General features: G+C 34.1%; 1 protein-coding gene across 5 annotated transcripts in view; it reads right to left on the reverse strand.

Moving 5' to 3' along the window:
* Window positions 1-22,265, reverse strand: part of C6 (complement C6) — a 78,839-nt gene extending 56,574 nt beyond the window's left edge. The window contains exons 1-8 of one of the 5 annotated variants that reach the window (XM_013152917.2): window positions 22,113-22,265; window positions 21,282-21,519; window positions 17,949-18,116; window positions 17,208-17,379; window positions 15,642-15,795; window positions 14,276-14,420; window positions 9,339-9,480; window positions 2,531-2,669 (exon numbers count right to left, since the gene is read on the reverse strand). In XM_013152917.2, coding sequence (XP_013008371.1) covers window positions 2,531-2,669; window positions 9,339-9,480; window positions 14,276-14,420; window positions 15,642-15,795; window positions 17,208-17,350 — 723 coding nt within the window. In that variant the 5' untranslated portion in view covers window positions 17,351-17,379; window positions 17,949-18,116; window positions 21,282-21,519; window positions 22,113-22,265. Of the gene's footprint in view, window positions 1-2,530; window positions 2,670-9,338; window positions 9,481-14,275; window positions 14,421-15,641; window positions 15,796-17,207; window positions 17,380-17,948; window positions 18,127-21,281; window positions 21,520-22,112 lie in introns of all 5 variants that reach the window. The other 4 variants (XM_013152914.2, XM_013152915.2, XM_013152919.2 and 1 more) reach the window with 4 other exon arrangements.
* Window positions 22,266-23,290: the final 1,025 nt, after the last annotated feature.

A 23,290-nucleotide genomic window follows, 5' to 3' on the forward strand; every position in this document is an offset into this window, starting at 1 on the left:
TTCTAGAAACTTGGAAAGTACACCCTTCTCTACTTCCTTTAGCCAATGAAATCTGAGTATTAATTATACCAGTCATTTTAAGGGTTGATGGGCCAGTATGTCACTTTCTATTTTGTTTTGGCACTGATCATGGGCAACCTCATAAATCCATAGATTTCTGAATTAGGACAGTGTCCATAGTCTTCCTTGCTAATTTTCATTGGACATGTAGTGTTGATGACACTGTCATTTGACATTTTGATCATAGTATAATGTAACCTATATGATGGGTAAATTTGCTTTACCTGTCCTGTAATTGTCTCATGGTCCTCTATTCTGATTCGCTGTCTAATTGCTTTCCCTTCTCTTCCTTTCATTAGCATTTATAACGTTTGTGTACCAACTACTATTACTTTGTCTCTCTCAATGAGCTCTAATACTACTGAAAGAGTTAAGTTAACTAAAGGAATGAAAAAAGTATTATAGAGATGAATAAAAGTAAACTTGTGATCTTGACTATAATAATTTTTAAATCTTTAAAGAAATATCATGACCTTTCTTAGCAGCTAAACATTGTGCAAAACTTTATGAGATGGAAACAGAGATGAGCTTGGGCAGCTTCCTAAGGTTAGGTAACTTTTAGAATAACATTGAGAATGTATTTTTGCTTGAATAAGGATTTTCATGTGTGTTTCCTTATCACCCAGTCATGCTTTCTCAAGCTATGTGGGTAGAATCACTGGTCTTCTGTTCTTCTGTGGTCTCAGGGAGAGGTAAAAAAACATTCTAATTTCCTACTCTGTCTGCCTTTTCTATGATATACATACTTTTACCACAGCTAAATTCAGATCACCTGTTTGATTATTTAAACTTTTAATAGTTGAACTTGTGAGTTGGTTCCAGTACATCACTGGTAAACCCCACAAGTGATACTTCCTAAATGACAGCTATGAAATGTACTCAGATTTTGTGTATTTTGCACAGTTTTTAATGCCTTGATATTACTATACACTGTCTTCATATACTATAAATGCTTTTTTTTTTTTTTGAGACGGAGTATGACTGTGTTGTTCAGGTGTACTTGAATTTACTATGTGGCCTAGGATGGCCTTGAACTCTCAGCTATCCTCTGGCCTCAGCCTCCTGAGTGCTGGGATTGCACACATGTCTTACAGGCACATCTGGCTATAAATGTCTTATCTAGAATAGGAATCACTATATTATAGGAGCCAGGAGCCAGGAGTTCAATTTTTCTATGCCATGTAACTACTGTATAACTCAGAAAATTTTTTAACTTCAGCAAACCAAAATATTCTATTAGTTAGATGGATATAAACATTTTTCTAACTTTCTGGGGAAGTTGTTATGATAATTGAGCAAGACAGTATATACAAGTCCTTTGAGAACTCTAAAGTGTTATCCAATCCAAATGTGCCTTAATCTTATGTGCTACGTTTCATTTGCTACTTGTAAAATGGTAAGAAATATGTGCTTTCTGAGAATGTAGATAATGCTGGGATTTTTTAGAAATGATCATATTTTGAAAGTAAGCTTGTAGGCTTGTTCAGGAGGTTGAAAGCATCATATAGCAGAATAACATTACGTGTAAATATTTAGATTAGGCTCTGTCTACAAAAGCTATTCAATACCATAATCTTAAATGTAGTATCAACAATTTTCCCAAAGGCATTAGGATATAGCAGTTGGATTCAAAGATGTTTCTCAAACTCAAATCCATCAGTGTATAATAGATGATTTTAAATTGAATGTATCCAAATGGAAAATGCTTGCATATATATATTTTTTTAAAGGAAGGGTTGATTTATTTCTAAACACATAAAACCAAGAAAGTTCTCAGAAACCATAAGATTTCTGATGAAATTTCCCTTAGAATGTCAAATTTGTATGTATAGATGTCACTATTAAAATAATGTATTTACTAATTATTACAGATTAAAAGAAATAAATTGCTTATTTATGTACAAAAAGAAGGAATTATTATGTGCAAGTTCTTGGGTATTGATTCTGTGTGTAGATAGTATGCTGCCCATTGTCATTAAAGATAATCAACAAAATCCCAGTAAAACAAGAAAGAGTGTAAATCAAACTACATCATTAGAGAAACTGTGATTTTTCTTAGGAACTTAACACTTTATATCTCTGTACTATGATTATATAAGAGAACTAGGTATGGTTGGAGAAATTCTAAATAAATCGACACACTTATCTAGGTGGACATAGTTTAAGAGTTGTGTATTCATTGGAGAAAAGATGAATTTGTATCAAAGAATGCTGGATTTGAATTTCTAATCTATTTGCAAGCAGTTTTATTTTCAACAAATTAGTTCCTTGAGTTTTCCATCTACAAATTGTTCATAATAACCTGGACTTGATTGAGTTGTGGAAGGATTAAATATAAACACATAACAGGCAATTAAAATTGTTAATTATCTTTTCATTTTTTCTCTTTCATTCATCACTAACATTTCATGAGATATTTAACTTGTAACCTTCAGTGGGTGGAAGCTGCCACCATCATAGACGATCATACCTCAAAGTTGATGTCTTCCAGATTGGCTGGAACACGGTATGGATTGCTTGCTCTACTGCTTTTGACAGTTTTACATATTCCTCCAGTGAACGAGGTATCAAGGACTTCTCCTCTGTACTCTCCTGACGGAAAATGAAATCTAGAAGCAAAATAATTTTCAAGAATTCAATAGTTGTTGAACGATCTTTTCAAATTTACCTTATTTCTATGAAAGAAATTCCTTTTCCTATATATTTTTGACTTGTGACAAATGGCTGATGGAAAGCCTATTTCTTTCCTACTCCACAGTGAGGCATCCAAAGAGCTTAAGGCCAAAACTAAGGCCTGCTGGTGCTGTAAAGTTGTCCTGTTCCAGTCACTCAATTGTTCTGGGGTTTCAACATAAAATAAAAATTGAGTTTATAATTTGTATGACTTTCACAACAAGTGCAAATTTGAAAGCAGATTATGGGATAAATTATTAAATAATGAATATCACTCTTCATCCACTCCCTTCAGTATAATATATTAAAATAATTCCACTATAGAGCTAATTATGAAATAATAACAGCGTTTTAGTGGAATTATAGTTTTTATTAACTATTAATTATAGTATTTAAAATATATTTTGTTTAGCAAAAGCTTACATATCATTTACTATAGGCAGAACAAAGAAGATACTTTAAAAGAATAAAGTGTTTTGTAATTATTAACTTCAGATACAACTATTATGTCCATTTTACAAATGAGGAAAGTTGAAGCATGTGTAGATTAGTTAGTTTGGCACAAACTAACTGTTTAATAAGTTATTTTATGATAGATGAAAAATTTTGTCAAGGTGCTCATATTTTTCCTGGTTCTTAGATATTATATTTTATGAAAAATATAATTTTTTTGTCAAGAACTTTGATGATTCTGTATTATATAAATGACAAAAATTGCCTTCTATATATTATACCAGAGCCTTTAAAAATATAAATTGTCAGTCTCTGAATGCATTTGATCAGATAATATTGTCTTGCTTAGAACACATCACATAGTTCTAGAGATTGTCATTGGGAAGCTCCTTGTAGCAGAAAGAAAAGCACCTGCCTGACCCTTACCACAGTTTGTAAGTACACCTCTCAGCTGTGATGGTGGCAAGGTGCTCAAAGGAACCCTAAAAATCCTTAAGAGGATCATTTGTTACCTATATATCTGCTTTTCTTATAATTCTATATTATTAACTCAAAAAGAGAAAATGTACTTAAAAGCTTTTACCCCTACCAGAGGATGCAGCATTACCTCCCATACCTCCCACACAGGTGAGAGCAAAACTAACGGACTTGTCTGTGTGAGAGGACACCGAGATATAGTTCACTAGTTCACTAGGTGGGAGTTTTGAGATCTGGTCTTAGGCATCTGAATTTAAAGTAGAAAATTCAATCAATTATTAGGTAGTTATTCTAGACAACTGACATAACATCATTCTATCAAAAAGAGCAAGGAGAATTTGAAAGTTGTGAAATAATATTAGAACATTAAAAATAAATTATTCACATTTATAGATCTCTGTGAATTCTCTATCAATATGATTGTATTAATGTAAAAATGCACAAACATCCATATACAGTTTTTAAAGCTTATGAAATTGTTCTTCACTTGAAAAATGGAGATAATATTTGCTTCCTTAGGGTAGATGTAGGAATTAATCATGATTAATCCAGTTTTAGTCTGTTAGCCAGCTGTAAGATTAATTGATAAATATTAGTTTTAGCAATTTGTTGATGGAGAAGAGGAACCTAAAGTTCAGCAAATAAGTTACATGTTTAATTCAGGAATGCTATCCCTGGTGGTGATATATACCTGTAAACTCTAGAGACTAAGGTAGGAGTGTCCCAGTGAGTTCAAGGTTAGTCTCAGCTACATAAGAGAGTTCAAGATCAGCCTGAACTACATAATTAAACCCTGTCTCAAACAAACCAAATTAATTAGTTAAGTAGTTCGAGTGCTTACTTGAGGATTCAAGATCAAGAGACAAAAATCTACAGGATTTTGAATGCAAATCAAAATCACAAAGAAATATTTTATTATCCAATTAGAATGACTATTAGCAAACACAAAAAAATGCTGGAAAGGATACAGAGAATGGGGAGCTTTCATGCACTGTTGCTAGAAATATAAATTAGTGTGACAGTAATGGGAAACAGTATGGAGAGTCCAGAAAATATTACACATACTACAGTAATCACACCACTGTGCATATATCCAAAGGACCTAAAATCAGTATGATAAAGAGATATTTGCACTTACATGTTTATTGCAGATCTGTTTGCAGTAGCTATGATAGAGAATCAGCATAAGAGTTTATTGAAAGATAAATGGACCCAGACCATGTTGTATGTATACACAGTAGGATGTTACTTAGCTGTAAAAGAAAACGATATTCTGCCATTTGTAGAACCATGGGAGGAAAGGGAGGATGTTTGTAAGTGAAGACACAGCCACAAAAAGACAAGCATGACAGGTTCTCACTTATACATGGAAGCCATGGTTGTTCTCGGAAGTAGAGAATACAACAATGGCTGCCAGAGCCTAGAGGAAGTGTGGAGCAGGACGGAAGGATGGAGAGAGGAAAGTTAATGAGCACAGGGATGCAGTTTTAGAAAAGGAATAACTTCTAATGTTCTAGACAGTGGAGTAACTATGGTTGGTAATAATTAATTTAATACTTCAAAGAGCTGGCAGGGAGTAATTTGAGTGTTCTAAACACAAAGAAATGATGTATGTCTGAGACGATAGTTATGTTAATTGCCTGTTCTGCTTATCTGTCTTAAGATTTTTCTAATAAAATATATGCATGTATTGAAATACCTCACAATGCCCTCACAAATATGCATAATTACATACTAATTAAAACATACTAAACGTTTTAAAGTTGAGTTTTAAAAAATTAAATATATTTCCACACAATATCAATGAACATCCCCCAAATAAAATTAAGATAATTTCATTTAAAACAAGATCTAAAGAAATAAAACCCTCAATAATATGTTTTAAAGTAGTTTTAAAAGATTCATAGCAGGGTATTAAATAAAATTTCAATACAGAGAAGCAAGTCCCATATTTATGTTTTAGAAGTTTATATCATTAAGATGGTAGTAATTCCTAAATTGATCTATAAATTCTGAACAATTTCTATCAAAATTCAATATGTTTTCTCTGTAATAATTGGCAAGATGAAACTAAGACTCACTTTAAAATACAGAGATACAGAATACTCAACTCAAAAATAATCTAGAAAAAAAGGATAAGTTGGAAGAACAACATTTCTGGATATAAACTTTAAAACCAAGGTTATAAAAAATACAGTGTGATTATTACTTTAAGACAAGATAACCAGAGACAAATTAAGAGTTCAGAGGGGGTGGGGTGTGGACACATTTGTAGTCAATTCATCTTTGTCAAGGCTTACTTTTAGAAATCAATAATTGAAACAAATTACTCAATTAAAATGTGGGCAAAGAATTTAAATAGCTGAATAGATATTTCTCCAGTGAAGTTTTTCAAGTAATTCAGAAGTACATAAAAAGATGGTCAACAGTTGTTTGGGAAACACAAAACCACTTGAGATATTACACTGGCTTTAATAAAACAAATGGGGAAAACCACGGGTTAGTGAAGATGTGGAGCAACTGATTTTCAGTCAGACATGACTGAAAAGAATACAAAATGGTGCAGACATTTGGAAATTTAGATATAAATTTTTGCATTGAGGAAGTTGTTGAAAATGCTCTAACCTTAGATTGTGATGATAGTTACACAGAAAACACAAAAACTATTGAATTGTATACTTTAAACAATTGAATTGTATGGGTGTACATTGTATCTCAATACAATTTTTTAAAGGAATTACATTGTGGGTTCTCAAAGATGCATAACCAACTCAAATAACTGCAAGTGCAAAGTATTTTATTCATACTTGAATTTGTATCAGTGGGTATTTCGGAAAAGTATGAAAAACTGAGCTAAGAAGAACTGTCCAAAATACTCAACATGGCAAACACAGGTATGATGAGATTCATTTATCTGCATTTTCTAAATGAGGAGAGTTCCATGAAGAGAAAAGAGCATTTTATCTTATGCAGCCTTATGCTACATAGTTACGGTTTTGCCTACAACCAGAAAAGGCTTGAGAAGAAGGGTTTCTAGGTTATTAGGAATCAGTGAAGGTAGTAGCAGCTTTCAGAAGCTTTAAAGAGAGGATTTTTATGAAGGTGAGTCCCTGGGATCACGACTGTGGAATCTTTTCAGAGTTAAGCCATTTATGTAGCAGTTTTTGACTCTAATCTTTTCCCTCTCCTCTGAAATGTTTAGATTGACTTTAAATAACCTCATTTCAAATACATAGTGACATTTAATAGTTCAGCTTTCTAAAGTGCTTTTATCTGATTTTCTTTATGTGTCATACTTTGTAACAGATTTTTTTTTCATTTATCCTGTGCTAGTTACAGAATCTGAGGGCTTGCACCTGCTTGGCAAGCATTCTACCACTAATTAAAAATATGCACTAAAATATACATATGTTTGTGTATGCATATGTGTGCATGTGCAATTATATTTGTACACTGACTGATACAGATAGAAAACAAACAGCATAATGGTTTGACTATTATTTTAAAGATAGGACCTGATGTCTGAGGTTAACAATGTAGGAATTGGATATGTCTGGTCAGAATGTTTTATGGAGACGTGGCATTTAAGGCAAAAAAGAACAATCACCTGGGAAGCTACCATTTGTGGGTATAAACGTGTTAGGAGGAAGAGTGGAAAAGACAGAGTTACTAAAGTCATCAGATTAAAAATAAATTATGGTAAACAACTTGAGATTTTTAGTCCTTAGAAACGCAAGGAGAAGACAGGTTGTCCCTGAGCCAGCAGCTTTTGCTCATTTCTGAGAATTCTTGGGACAATAGCTGTGGTTGGCAGAAGACCTCTTAGTCCTTTTGCCAAAGTACACATAGCATGTGGTCCTTTCCATCTGTGATTGTAGAGCCCAAGCCAAGGAGACAAGAGATGAGTTTGTAATGTCACCCTTCATCAATCAGAACATTAGAAAATGTGATTATCAGTGGGAGTGTTTGGCTAAAGTTTTCTTCCAGGAAAAGAAAAAGAAAACCAATTAAACACACTGATGAAAATAGGATGTTCAAGCACTCTCACTGACTAGAGCAGTGATCAGAAACTCTTGGGGCAGAGCCTCTTATCTATCTTTAGTCATACAGAGAAGGGAAGTGAGGCCAGTGTTAAATAACTTGGCTGTAATGTAGTGAGTTAATGCAGAATATCTAGAACCCAGCTTCTTTTACCTCCTGACTAATGTCCTTTCTGTTTTACTGAAGCCCTTGAGTTCATTCAATGGCTTCTGGATTTTATTCTAAAATACAGTTGTACTTAAATTTGTGGCTATTTGTCTCTCAGGCTTCCCGATTCATATTAAGCAATTCTGGCAAAATTAGTGAAGACTTAGATTTTTTTAAAAAGTCTAATATGAGGCAATAGCAATTGATTGAAAATGGCTTGCCTTCTGGCTGAAACTAAAGGTTTTAAATTTTATTATGGGAATGGGAAGGTACAGGAGTTTGATTTTTACTGATTTTCTTATGCTTTAAACTAAGGCTCAGTTCGTTTTCCTAGATTTCTCTTTTATACCCTAAACTATTCTAAAACTTTGGGTAAGTCCAATGAATTTGGAATCCTTTGCTAAAACCGTGAGTGTCCTAACAAGTATATAGCCCTGAAAGTGAGTGTTAGAACTTCTGAGCGCTCATCAGAGATAAAGCCCCATGGTCGTCTGAGGTTTCTTCCACTGTTTTCTAATCCATGGACTCAGCATGGAGTGATGAAAAGAACCTGGATTTTGAAGTCTGGACTTGTATGCTGTTTCCACCACTCAGTACTTGACAGTTTTTTAAAATCATCTGAGGCTTAATGTGTGAGTTCTGATCAAATGCTGTCTGACCTTTCACCTTTAAGCTATGCTGAGCTTCCTGTACATCACATCCACGGTAAAGGACCCCAAGCCACAGTCACTTGTTGCTTATTCTCAGTCTCTTTCACCTTATTGTAATGATTCTGTGTTTCTGTATTTGTCAAACTACTTTTTTTTCTGGCTTTGTCTGTCATGGTTGATGCTGGGCTCCCTCCTCATAGCAAAACACTAGGCATGTTTCTCTAGTGGTTTGACTTTCAAAAATACATAATTTTCTGGTACTTTCTTCCTCAAATTATCCCTGATGTTTCTAAGTGTTTAGTTACTCATTTAACACTTAGTCTCAAGAATTTACATCAGCACTTCCCAGCTTGCTAATCTTCCCCTAATCTGTCCTCATCCATTCTAGAACTTTCAGAGGGACATATGAGAATTAAAACAAAAATGTGTAGAAGTCTGTAACATTACTGTGTAACTAAATGTGAACAATGCTAAATTCTCCTTCCCTGGGGGAGATAAGGGCCAAAAGGTGCCTGAATGTAATAACCAAGAATCAGAGACTGCTGGTGTGACTGTGTAATACCTCAGTTCAAGAACTTCTTTCCCTGATTCTGGTTACAAACTTCCTATCAAATTTCTGTGTAAGATCAACATTGAACTTAAGCACTAAATTTTATTCAGTTAATGACCAACTTGGTTTGCTACCAGAATCGTGGAAAGGATTGAGTTTGTGAACTGAGGTGCCACCGTAGTAAGACGCTAATGAGGAAAGTGGTCCATGATGTGGCTCGCTGTTCCGTCTAAATCGTTAGTTTGGCATAGATTTCTCCCCAAAATGGTAAGATAGGTGTTACATACCCTGCGCCCATCATCTGCACACTAGGGATGGGCACGTACGTCCGAGCGCACACTGGCTTGCTTCTCCCACATCCCCGTTCATCTGAATTGTCTCCGCAGTCGTTTTCTCCATTACATTCTAACTTGCTGGCAATGCAGCGTCCTGACAAGGAAAGCACACAACAGTGCTTGAACACGTTCTCCCTTAGGAAGCCTCTATTACGTTTAAGCACAGATGCTTTAAGTTTCCAGAAAAAGTGAAGGGCAAGATTTCACTATTTTGTGCAATGACTTAGGAATGTATAATAATATTTTCTTCTAACTTTTAAAATGATGAGAGTCACCATAAGATTATTCAAATGCAATTGGAATGCTGGTTTAAAAAAGAATAATTGTGGAATCTCATAATGAGGCTGTCGTAGAGATCGTGTTCTATAGAGTAGTGTTAAGACTAGGTTCAGAATTTTATTTTGATTCAGATGTTGAGTCTAGGTCATTGTTTTATTAAAAAAAAGAACTGTGCAATCTTACATAAATATGTTCTACCAGTATAAACAATAAAATGACTAAGTCTCTAAACTTTTATGTTGAGTAAAGAAAGCCAGACACACAAAAATCATGCCACGTTTCCTTTATATGACATTCAACAACAAAAATAAGGCGAGAGATTAATTACAAAGAAGAAGGGAACTTTTGGAGTTTGTGGAAAATTTTTACCTTTCCATCGATTTTTTAAAAAAAATGTAATTGTGTATATTTGAGATCTATGTATTTCATATAAATGATAATTTTCTGTATAATTACTTGTCTTTGACATGTGCTCCTTATGAATTTTCCTACATATAACTCCTGTGTATAAATATTTTAATACATATATTTATTGCCTCTATTTTTTCCATCAGTTAACTGCAAAGATAACAAGTAGATGAATTTGGTAAACAATGCAAACTCCATAAACACAAATAATTTCCCTTTCTTTAGTCTTGCTGAATTGCATCAGAATCCTTGAAATCGGTATTCATATATTGCAGAAATAGAAACGTCTTGCATACAATGACAGATCCCTTTTCTTGTCTCAGCTTCCTGCTTGCATTTAAAGGGGCTGGTATCTGTACCATCATATACAGATCTAATGGGCAATAAATAAATGTTTCACTCAAGATTATCTGCCTGACTGGCTTACATTGTTACCAGCATCTAAACTACGATACACACTTACAATTCTGCATTACTTTGACTAAAACTTGGGGAAACTGGGTGTTCTGTTAAGATTTTAAAAATTAACACAAAGTTACCCCAAAAGTATTTAATTTCAAATCATTTAGTCAATCATCTTCACTTTGAAAGTGATGTGTAATGAGAATAGTTGTTTTCCTTTGACTATTCAAGATCTTACATTGTACCCTTTATTATAATTATACAAATGAACAGTGTAATTATACAAAAATGAAAACATAGATAGAATTGAATTTCTAAGAGTCTCATGATATAAACCAGAAGATACTCCTTCAAAAATGCATTTTTTTTGTTTCAATAAAATAAAATGTGATTTAATTGGAAATAAAGAATACTGGATTTTATTTTAAAAGAACCTATATTACTTTCTTTTAAAGTAAGTTTTAAATCTAGTCTTTACAAAATGTTTTAAAAATTGAAGTTCTGCTATACTTTCAGGTTTTGAAAGATGCCATAATTTACTAGATGAAGGTAGGAATATTCATGCAGAGTACAGTTCTAATTAGCATATTCTTATTATTTGTATTGCTCACCTTTGTGAGCAAGGTGCTGGAAATGTGAATTCACAGGATATTCTATCCACTGGTACTTCTAGCAAGACTGGAAAGGCCCCTTTAGCAAGAAAGGCGGCAAAGAAAGACATATTCTGAAGTGTTGCTTAGGAATGGGTGGTCGGTATGATGTGAGCCCGATGAGACATGGCTGAGACTGAATCCAAGCCAAAGACTCAGTGGGCTATAAAACAGAGAGACTGTAAGCCGTAAATATATCCTACATTGTAGAAGGTTGAGAAAGATGAAAGGCGACTTCACTACTGCAGGGTTTATAGAAGCCAGATTACTTTAGCTATTACATGCATGTACAGTAGTTTCCTTTCTGTATGAGGAGTGGGTTTCAAGACCTCCAGTCATGATCTTAAATTCCACATAATACTGAACCTCTACTTTAATGCACTTTTCATGTTTGCTAGTAGCCATCATACCCCTCTTCCAAAACTTTTGTACTTTGAGTTGTGACAGCAAAATTAATACAGACTTTTTCCCTTTCACAATTTCATGAATAAGATTCACTTTTTATCCACATTTTTTTTAACATCAGCATATTATTTTTAAAATATCTTTAAGGCAAAAATCTGCATTTTCATTTAAAGAAATCATTTCTCTGGTTTCTGTTTTGCCATATCCAAATTGCCACCACCACTATTCTTGTGCTTTGGGGTCACTGAGGACAATCATTAAGTAAAGTAAGAGTTTAGTGAGCACAAGCATGGCCACTACACACAGTAGATCTCACAACCAAGAATAACAGGCAGGGGATAAACTCTACCAAAGAATGATTTGGTCCTGGGACAGACAGAGTGCAATAACTCTTCATGCAATTTAAAAATTACACATTGTTTATTTCTGGAATTAGCCATTTAGTATTTTTGGATGGTGGTTCACTTACAGATAACTGAAACTGTGTAAATGAAGCTGTGGAAAAGGGAGGGCTATTGACTATGTGGACATTTGGAGCTCTGCAGTCTTTTATAAGCCGCACATGCTCTTCCTATCTATATGAACTGATGTGTGTTACAATGACATTTTAAAATAACTAGCTAAAACTTCTCTAGTTTTCTATCTTTAAAATTATGACTTTTAAAGAGATGTTGGCACAGCATATGGGAATTAGCTTCATGGGTGACTCTTACAACTCATGTGTACGTTAAAATAATATATTGAGTCTTAGAGACTCTTGAGTGACTCAGCAACAATCAAGAGGGAGAGATAAAAGCTGAGCCTGCTTAGGACACACTATTAGTTCTAGCCATTTTTTTGGTTAAGTGAGAGCCAAATATGCTGAGTGAGACTCATAATCATCCATCCAAGCTCTCTTTCTCACCCACAATGGCTTTAGTGAATGTTTTTAGGAGAGCACAGTAGCCTATCATCTTCAGTCGAGTACTTGACATGCAATCAGAAAACATGCCAACCATAACTGTGCTAGGCATTCACCAGTTAGTGGCTGGATTATAGGTATATCAATGGGTTCAGGGTGAGGAAGTCTGAGCAGCAGGGAGCTCAGGGTGGTAGCTGCTTACCAATCCCTCATGGACTCATTGCAAATGACTCAAACTTTTATCAGTGATTGTGGACATACAGCATCTCAGGTAAAAAGGACACTGTGCTTATACTGCTAACTTTTCTGAAATCAGTTGTGATGTACTGGTGAATAATGAATGAATTTAGGATTTGTGCAAGTTTTCCCTAGCCTAAAGAATGTTCTTTTATAATAAATTTCATATCATCTACTGCATAAAGAAATATTTCTTGGTTACTTGTAAAAACTGCCTTTGGAGCTTCTAACAGATAGACTTCAGTTTTAACCCTTGCTTTTAATAGTGTAGATTAATATTTCAGGTGTGTGCTACTCTCAATCACTGCAATCAAGCTTTGCTCATATCCCCTCTAAGTCAATTTGTGACATGATCTTATTTATATAAAGACATATACTTTACTACTCAACTCAGATCCTACCCTTGTTTCCCAGGGTTGTGATACATCATAAGGGGAAAAATCCTTTGACATAAGCATTGCTGTCTGACATTCAGAAACTTTTGGAAAAACTGAAAACAAGAAGTAAGGTTAAGAGGTTTTTTTTTTTTTTTTTTTTTTGTCTTTTTCCTTTTTATCGGTACCGGGGATCGAACTCACAACTGCCTGCTTGCAAGGCAGGCACTTATGCCGCTGAGCTAAATCCCCAGCCCCAAGGTTAAGAGTTTTAAAAACATTAGTTCCAAGGTCTTGGGTCAATTCAACATGGAATACAAAATTTATTAGCTAGCTATAAATACTTTACTTTTCAGTATATAGCACATCACACAGAGATGATACAGAGCTATTTATCTGACATTTCATTTATTATAACTTCCAACCGACTAGGGAAGAGGTCAGTGAACTGTGGCTTGTGTACTAAAACTGACCCACACCTTATTTTTGTAAATAAAATTTTATTGAAACACAGCCACATTTGTTTATATACTATCAAGGATAGTTTTGGTGCTAAAATTCCAGAGCAGAGTGGCAGCAAGCTAGACGATAAGGTTCATATGACCAACTGGACCTTTACTGAAAGTCTGCAGAAATATTATTCAGTGGTAAGTATCAAAGAGCTGTTAATTAACAAGAGAATACATAAGATTAATATATCCAATATTTGATTATAACTTAATGAAATGTAACCACCAGATATACCTGACTCAGTATTGATTTTGAAGGTAGTACCATCATTATAATCATTCTGATCTTTTTGTTTGGAATTACCTTTGGGACCAATCAAGAAAATTGTCATGTAATTTCTAGTCATTCTCTGATATTGTACCTGACTATTCTTAAATATATTGAAAATCTTTTTAACCTGTTATCTCTTTTCACTTATCCACATTACAGCTTCCTAATTATCAATAAAAAATATTTGCCTACATTTTCCCCTCTTCTTTTTCTCCTTCCTGCATTAGAACAATGCAGGGACCAGAACACCATCAGCAAATGAATTAAGCAAGTGAGTAGAATGATTATATCTTGAAAGGTGTAATTTCACACATGAATGTTTTGATAACAGGGTTAGCAGCCTTGTTTCCCAAAGCTTAGAATGAAGTGGAGTTTCTACTGGTGGTTAGTTAGAAGAACTTTGATTTAGTCAGGTCATTTTAGTGAGCACTATATTTTACAAAAGTACATTACCACTGTCACAGCGGAATTTATTCTTGCAGTTAACCTCTTCAATTTTGCAGAGTTTAGATGGAATACATGGTTGATATGTCGCCAGAGGCTCAGTACATGGTTGCCCCCCAAATTGACTAGGGCGCAAGATCGATCTAACCTTAGTCTAAAAGGAAAGGAGAAAAAGGTAAGTAACTTCAAGGCAGGGTCAAGGTCAAAATGCAGCTAAGAAAATGCTACTTCTCAATTACAGGGGTGAGTTTTTCCTATGACGGTATTTCCAATTTTTCAGTTTTATTATTGCATATTTTTAGGGAAGTAAGCACTTCCTGGGGTCTCAGTTTCCTGACCTGCAAGAAGAGAGAGGAGTAAAAGGATTTTTAAGACTTCTAACTCTAATTACATGGTTCTAAATTCCATCAGCATCAAAACAGACAAAAGTTTATATTGAGATTCTCCTGAGTGCAATAAATCATTCCAAGGAATAACAATAGTCCTATATCTCAAAGGCAGTGTGCAGCGATAAATGTGAAAGGATTTTAAGTTTCTTTTGCATACAGAAGTCACCATGGAAACAGAGGTTGACATTTTCTCCACGCATTAAAAGATTTTAAATGGTGAGTACTAAAATGAAGAATCAGGTGAGGATAGCTATATTATTGGACTAACAAGTACTGACTTTGAAGTCAAGATACTAAGTTAAAAATACAGCTATTTTTTTAAATTAAAGGTTTATTCTTATATTTAACCTCCAATGACCTGTAATTTGCTTATGTATAAAATGGGCAGGAAAGCAGAGCATGATTTAGCATGTGAATAAAGTGATAGATAGGTGTAAGGGGCCTAGAACACTTGCCCTTGTTCAAGGGGTGCCCCCTAAATGGGTTTCTTTTCCTTCTTTAATATGTGGACTCTCAGCACCCACCAGCTAAGGTGCACAAGGGTCAGTGCCCTTATGGGAATGTGCATGAGGCAGGTCAATAATTCAGCAGGGAACAGTAAACAAATTGAAGGACCATCCCGTGGGGTCAGAGCACTGAGAGGAAGCATTCAGTCAGGCTTTTGATTCATTTCTTTTGTTTCTGTTTAGTTTTAAGCATTGGGCTAAAATCTCTATTTTTCACTGCCTGCTGTTTCTTTAAGAAGCAAAAAGTACAAGCGGTGGATTTCAGATGTAGATAAATATTAGACCAATTGTGAAGGTAGAATTTTCTTTTTCTTCCTGATCCTGGACCTCTGAAAATTGCTAAATGAATGTTTTCTCAGTGGAAATTGGAATAGTTTACTGTTAGAAATCGAAACAACGTGATGTTTCTGTACTGTTTCTCAGCGTTAAGAAAGCACTTTCTTGTAATTCGGTTCCCTGGGAACCCCATGAATCACTTACTTGTTTTTTAAGGCAAGGGTCACAATCTGACCATGGCCCATAATCTCCCAGGATGCAGTTGATAGGACACGCCTGCCAGTTACACACTCTGGTTTCCTGCTTGGTGCAAAGCTGGTCACACGAGCTATCCCAATAGTAATTACTTACTATTTGCCTGTAATAGTGAGGAAAATGTTGTTTCATATGTGTGTATTCACCATGGCTCCAACTTCACAAGAAAAATATCACTGAGCATTTATGAAGAATAAAAGGAAAAAGTTTCATGGAAAAATCAGGTGGGTTGGCATAAATACAGTTGATATAAATTCGTGAAACTCAGGACCAGGTCCATAATTTGGAGGGATCAGTACAAAATAAACATAGGACATATCTTTAGTAGTGAAAAATGTTTTGACAGTGATGGCAGAACTAAACCACACAAGAAGCCCTTCTATGTTTGGAGGCCTGTGTGATTGCACAGGTCACATCTGTGAAACTGGCCACATGGACATCCTGAAAGGCAATGGAAGGAAAAGAGAGTAAAATTCCTGCAAGTTGCTTAAAAGATGGCACTAAAATGTGGTAAGTGCAATGACTGAAATAAGGCCAGGGTGATGGAGAGCCAAAGATTCAAAGACAAAGAGGCAGAAGAGTGACATACTGAAAAAAATCATGGCAATTCTCCAAGTGAAAAAGGGAAGAACAGTTGGAGAACAAAAATTAGAGATAGAAGGGAGCATAAACCTCTGGGGAGGTCCTAATGCAACCCAGAAGGAATGCATGATTGGGACAGATGGGATATATTATTCTTTATTTGGTAGAAACAGGGAGCTACTAAAGGGCTCTTGAGTAGAGGAACATCATAACAAATTTGTTTTCACACATTTAGTAAGTGGAAGCCAATTGGTAAGTTTGATGAGAGTTGCACTACATATGTAAAAATGCTTTTCTAAAATAGGAAAAAGGGCCATAATGTTTAAAACACATGAACTGCGTGCCTTTCCCCCTCCATGCCTCTGAGTACCTCCACTGGACAGAAATGTTTATTAGTTTTAGGGAAATGTGGGGGGTGAGTAGTCTGAATTGATGAAAAGGCTGAATTCTCAAATGCTATCAAGTAAACACAGCTTTCTTGCCAGTTGTGTATGCCAACAATTGAGCTAATAGCTAACAATGCTGTTCAATTGAGGTCCTAGACTCAGTTTAATGAGTAGAAATTTCTCTATAATTAACTCACTAACTATAGGCTAGCAAAGTTATATGCTGATTGAAAAAGAGCTCGAGTAGCAGTTCTGCATAAGTTAGTCAACTGAAAATATTGTATAGCTTTTTAATTAAATTTCTTCAAAATCCTTTGTTTTTGTAGAGAGAATAAAAATAGATTTCATTTCAACTTAATATGGGAAAAATTGCAATTTCAACCAAATTTTTAAGTTGTTGTTTAAGATACAACTTTTCTCTGCTTGATGTGGTACTTCAAATGCTGCTGACATTGTTTTCAAGGTCTCCTAGGACAGAAAAACAAAAAAAACCCCAAACCCAAAACCAAACCAAGACAAAAAACCCACATACATATCTTACACCCACCTATGTCTGCTCTGGGTTCCAAAATTGCATGTTTTTGAGCAGCTGGACCACTGAGTCCAGGGGAAGTGATCACAGAAGCATGTTTGGGCCCCATGAATCATAATGCTCAGCAGAAAGAAATACAAGATGGAATGTCCAGCCATGCCTTGAGGGGCTACACTATTTTCATGTCCTGAAATGGAATAACACAATATAGTACATATTCAAGGCTTGTTGCGAGAAAACTTTAAGGTCGTTCTGCATCACAAACTCAAATATGAGTTTGGAAACATGTGCATTTCTTTATCTTTCTTAAGGCAAGTTAATACATAAACTCCTATGGTCCTGAGCAGAAGATTTTTTTTTGGTTAGAGATTTCTGCAGTTATAACATCCAGGGTAGAGTACAGTAACTTTCTTTGAATTGTACTGATAGAATATGAGACAAGGATGTGTCATATTCCTAAGTCATTTCATATCCTAGATTTCTCAAAGCAACTGCTCATTTCATGTTGGCAGAACACTGAAGTATAGTTTAGCTTTTTAAACTTTTCTGGGACTTGGAAAGGAGCATGGGCTATTCTCCTGGGAATTTCAGCTCATTTCCTGGCATCTAGAAAACCTGCTAAAGAGAGTTCATTGCCCTTCTACATATACAGCCATAGAGTTTAGAACTGGACAGACCAAATTCCACTTTGTAGAGGTGAAAATGAGACTCCGACAAGTGTGACAGCCTTGAAGCTGTGTGGCAAGGGAGACATACCTGGTTCTCGGGTGAGACTACTTCTTTGTTGAGTTTTAACAGCACTAATTATCACATTAGTGCAGCATCACGATGTTCAGAATTTCACCACACAGGTCACAGGAGGGTTTGATCCAGATAATGCCAGTGAGAACGTTGACCCTGTGGTTGTCTCCTGTGTACCCTGGACTTTGAGCATCTGTGAGTTATTACAAAATCATCTCTGTGCCCCAGCATTGTCAGTTTAATCTTCTTAACTCTAATTAGGTAAGTAGCATGAAATATATGCATATGCATACACACATAAATTAACATATGCATATGTAATTGCCTCTGTAATTATATATTCATTTAAAAAGTAAAATGCTATTTACCTAACTTTTCTGTATCTCCATTTAAATATTAAGAAAATAATAGTTTTACCTTCCTCCTAAGGCTTTTCTTAGAATTCAGTAGGACTCTCCATACAAGATGCTTAGAACAACCCTTAGTATAGGATTACAGCAAATAAACTTTGAAAACGTGTTTTGGTATTAAATGAGGCTATTCATGTGCAAAATATTTAGAAACATGGCGTTACTTGGCATGTGACAAATAAAATCAGACCTATGACCATCATCTTTTAAATTATAATTTTGTTCTAGTTTTTAAAAAATTCCCCTTCACTGCTTTATTTTTCTATGTACATCTCTTCCTAATTAATACTTTATTAAATTAAAATAATACCTCTTTTTTTCCTTTACCTTTTCACTAGAATTTAAACACAATGGTGGTTTATCTTTTTTGTCAGTTTCCTTTATTTCAGTTTTTTAAAGAAAGAGAGAAAGCAAAGTATGTATTAAATAAACATTTGTTGACTTGATTAAATTTAGGATATAGTTTTAGAAATGGTTTTAATAAAATATGAATAATACAGTTTCAATCCATCCTTATCCAGCTACTTCCATATAATATTATTATTAACATTTCGGCTAAATTATAACTGGACTCATCTGCTCAGTGATTACTCACTATTTTAGTAAATGGCAGTTTGTAGCACAACTGGTTCATTTCTAGTTCACTGTAATAGTTGATTGAAACAAAAAGCAAGATTGTTAAGATTCATCTTTACTTTTAAAACACTTTGTAATTTACTTAATCCACCTTTTATTTAAAACATTTACTTCTAAAATATACAAATGTATGAAAACAGCCTATAATAAAACAACTTAGAAAACCTCTGCTGACATTAAAGAGAAAATAATCCCTGTTTTTAAATAACCTTAAGTACAATAAAATGAAAAATATGAATCCAAGTTCTTGTGCACCTGTCCTTCTCTCCACTTAACATCCCTGTTTTCTCTTTCTTTAAATAGGTAGATGAAAATTTCTTTCACACAGCAGCTTACACATATTCACTAAATATATACATCAAAGAGATGACATGTGATATATGAGTCTGTACTTCACTTTTTTCAAGTTATAATCTTTGAAGACTTTTCATATTAATAGGTACATAAGTATTTCATTCATTTTAATGACTATATTGTTTTATTTCATCTAAATGTACTGTATTGTTTTTAACCATTGTATTGTGGACATTTAGTACATATAGTGTACTATCTTTCTAATAGTATCTTATAATTGTAGTATATAACCATGAAGCCAGCATAAATATTTCTAATATTTATGCTGTTATAAATATTACCCTAATATTTATTTGTTGAATGATTTGTAAATATAAAATTTCTTATGTTGTCAAAATCAGTACTGAAATATAGATTCTCCAAATGTCTAAGAGGATGAGTTTCTGGTTATATTTTAATGTGATTAGTTTATATTTGTTATTTGTAATGTAAAGATTCTGTGAGTTAATAATTTTATAAATCTTGGTTAGGATAGATATAGGAATCATTTTTCCAATATGCTCATTAATGGCAGTATTTCTTATTAATAAGTCAAAAGCTTTTTAAATTCTTCTATAAGAGGAAAATGCCAGAATGAAAGCAACTAAGTTCATTTATATATACAGCTCAATGTGACCTTCAATTTAAAATGGAATCAACATGTTTTTGAGTATCCATTGTGAGCAGTGGAGCATTAGTGAGACATAAAAAACAAACCACTATCACTGTCTGTGGGGAGTAGATAGACATTAAATCTTCTACTCAGGCTTTTGTAGCCAAGTGTTTCCTCTTTTGCTTAAATCCAACTCATGGATATGTTGCTGCAGTCCTTCCGAGATCGCTTTAGAGATTGCTCCACTTGCCTACTGATTACACTTCCTGGTAAGGAATTCATGTTTCCTGTTTTTTTCCAGCATCACAGAATAACAGAACGCTGAAATAAAAATGGCCAGAGAGAATCTAGATTGTGATCAGCTGAAGGATGGGTCTTAAATATCCAACCCAAGTTCCAAATTGGGCTGTTTTTCTCACTGACTTCAGGGTCCGTGGAAGTTGAGGTTCCTAAACAGTTTGAAGCTTCTGTGTCAACCAGCAGACAGACTAAAGGTCCCTTTCCTCCATTTTCAACTACCAACATTTAGCTCTTCTTAAATAGAGGATACTTCTACCAAAGGAACTAGACAAATTTTGTTATTTTAGTTGTTTGTTTTTTGTTATTAAAAAGTAGAAGGCAGAGATATCATCCAGAATATATCTCTCAGTTATAAAGAAAAGAAATTCTTAAACTATCTGATTAATCAGCATGAACACAATTGTGAGAAATGAAATTACGAGAGAATCTCTGTTCTCGTCAGATATGTTTTAACTTACAAAAGTTAGATGTAATTTCAGCTATCATCAAAAACTGTGAGAACAGAATCCTTGTAAAATATTCTGGTGTTTTCTTGGCTACAAATGTTGTGAGGCAATTTAGAAACTGATGTAATTTAATATAGCAACGTCAAAACTTCTATCATGATAGGAAAAGACTGGTAGTTTCTGCTTCTTTAACATTTTTTTGTTACAAAGAAAATTATTTTATGCTAAAAGAATAATTTTAATTCAAATAAAGAAAATATTTTGTTTTTTATCATAGTCCACCATATATCATGTTTCTTTATTAATTTCCAGTATCTCCATGTGTTTTGGAGACATTTTCCTCATTATCATTATATTCATTCAAACGTGGAACAAAAGACTGTTCCTTGGATAGAGGGAGACGATAGAGGAAAATCTTCCACATTAGGGCCATGATAGAAGAGTAATGACTTTGTAGATTTCTCATAAATGCTATAATCTCTTGAGCTTCCTAAAAATCATTGCTATCACTGAGCCACTGAAGATGGCTCTGGGGGCACTGGAGAATTCTAGTTAAGATGGAAGACTGTCTTACCCTACAACCTGTCACCCTTTGAGGCATTTTACTCACATAAGCAATAATTCTTCAGGGCAGTTCAGCACATCTGACCTGACAGATTTCAGAAGATGCTCTAATTTATCCCCAACTGTAGGTTGTTCTTCTGAATCTTCTTGCAAACTTTGTGAATCTTTTATGTCTTACTTTTTCTTCTATGCATATCCCAGTGGCTCAAGAAATGATATTACCAATGCTGGAGTAGCCTGAGGAGTCCAGGAGCATGAGTGATCTTGGCTAAAATGTATATTTGCTTTTTTTTTATTTTAAAGAGAAAAAAACAATAAAATGATACAAAATTTCAAAACAAGGTGATAGGAAATTAACAATGGATATTATATTGCATATTGCTGTCCTCAAAATAGTGCTCAGGGTAACAGATATAGGCATGCAAAATTGATCAAACAATATAAACGCTAACTGTTCTTTTCAGTGAACTAATAGAATGAGTAATGCAATTATCTTAGTTATCGTATATGTACAGTATATATGTATTATATATGTGTGTATATGTATGCATATATATATATATATATTATTTTCCTTCCTTCTTTTCTCCTTTCCTGCATCCCAGTTGTTCTTTTCCTTTGTGCAGTTTCTATACTTTTACTCATGGAAAAATTGGATCTCAAATGCCCTCTAATAGGACATTTCTTTAAAAAAATCATGAACTAGTGTTTTTTATGAGATTTTAAACAAAGTATCTAGTTCTTAGCTTAAGAACAAGACAAAAAAATGATTATAGTCCAACTGATGTACTTTCAAGCATGAAAGGGAAAGTTAGTTAGAAATGTGATATACAATTTTAAACACTAGAATTGTACATTAAATCATTTTGTCACTCACCTTTAAAGTGTTTGTGGTATCCAAGAATCTAATCAGCAAAAGACTCAGGAAACTCTATGTATTCACAGTGAAAATTGTTTAAATGATAATCCAAGCCAGTCTTTTTCTCTCTTGGGAGCTAACACAAGGTAATGATATCATGGCCCCAAAACCCCAAAGATAACCTAGAGTGTTGGTAAAATAAACACTGTGTGGAAACTCAGACTTTGCAAATGATTACTCCTATCAGCTATAACCCTGAAACTAAGCATGAGATAACACAAGATCCTGAATTTTCAGTGATTGTCCCAGTAAAGCTTCATACAATCACTACTGCTCCTGCAGAGAAAATAAATCTTTGATTCTATTTTTAAAATTCATATGGAATAGTTGCTTTGCATTTCTCTTCCCTTTTAAACATATCTATTTCATTAAAAATATCTATATGGATTTTTGTGTTTCTGATTATAGAATATTCATTGTGAAATATTTAGGAAATATTATTTGAAGACAGCATGATTATAATAAAGTTGAAAACAATCTACAATCACTTGACTCTGTAAATGAATTTAGTGAGATTCCAAGATACAAGCTTATAGAAAACATACTCTAATATATCAGAAAAATTTAATAGAAGATTTCATTTAGAACAATGTATGAAGTAGCAAGCTCTTATAAACTCTTTAAAACTGATTGTATTTATGTTTCTTTGAAAGTCACAACATAGCTTGAGATGGACTATTGTGAATATTATATCAAGATAAAGTAGAACAAAATAGTGCAACAGACATATTATCTTGATTCTGTGCTAATCAGCTGTATGGTCTTTAACAAGGAATTTTACTTCATTTACCTTGTTTCCTCATGTGTGAAATAGGTATTTTTCAAACTGTTTCTAAAGCAATAGAAGGCTTATTTTGAAACTTCATTGTATCTTCAATATGGAAAATAGCTAGAGCAGATATTTCTCAGACTACTTAAATTTCCACTATGTGATTTGAAAATGAAGATCTCAGCAGGTGTAAAGAGTCTTTGATGCACTGCTGGGAAGACATCACTCAAAGGGAATTCTTTAACACGTATAGTAGTAACTTTTTGGAGGCCAGACTAGTAGAACCAGATTACATACTACCCTATTTATAGTCTGTGTTGTAGTCAGGGGTTGCAAAGAGAACAATTACATACAGGACACATAATTT

This window comes from Cavia porcellus, unplaced genomic scaffold (genome assembly GCF_034190915.1).
Source record: "Cavia porcellus strain 051 isolate PalLab524CR breed Dunkin Hartley unplaced genomic scaffold, mCavPor4.1 scaffold_11, whole genome shotgun sequence".
Lineage (NCBI taxonomy): Eukaryota > Metazoa > Chordata > Mammalia > Rodentia > Caviidae > Cavia > Cavia porcellus.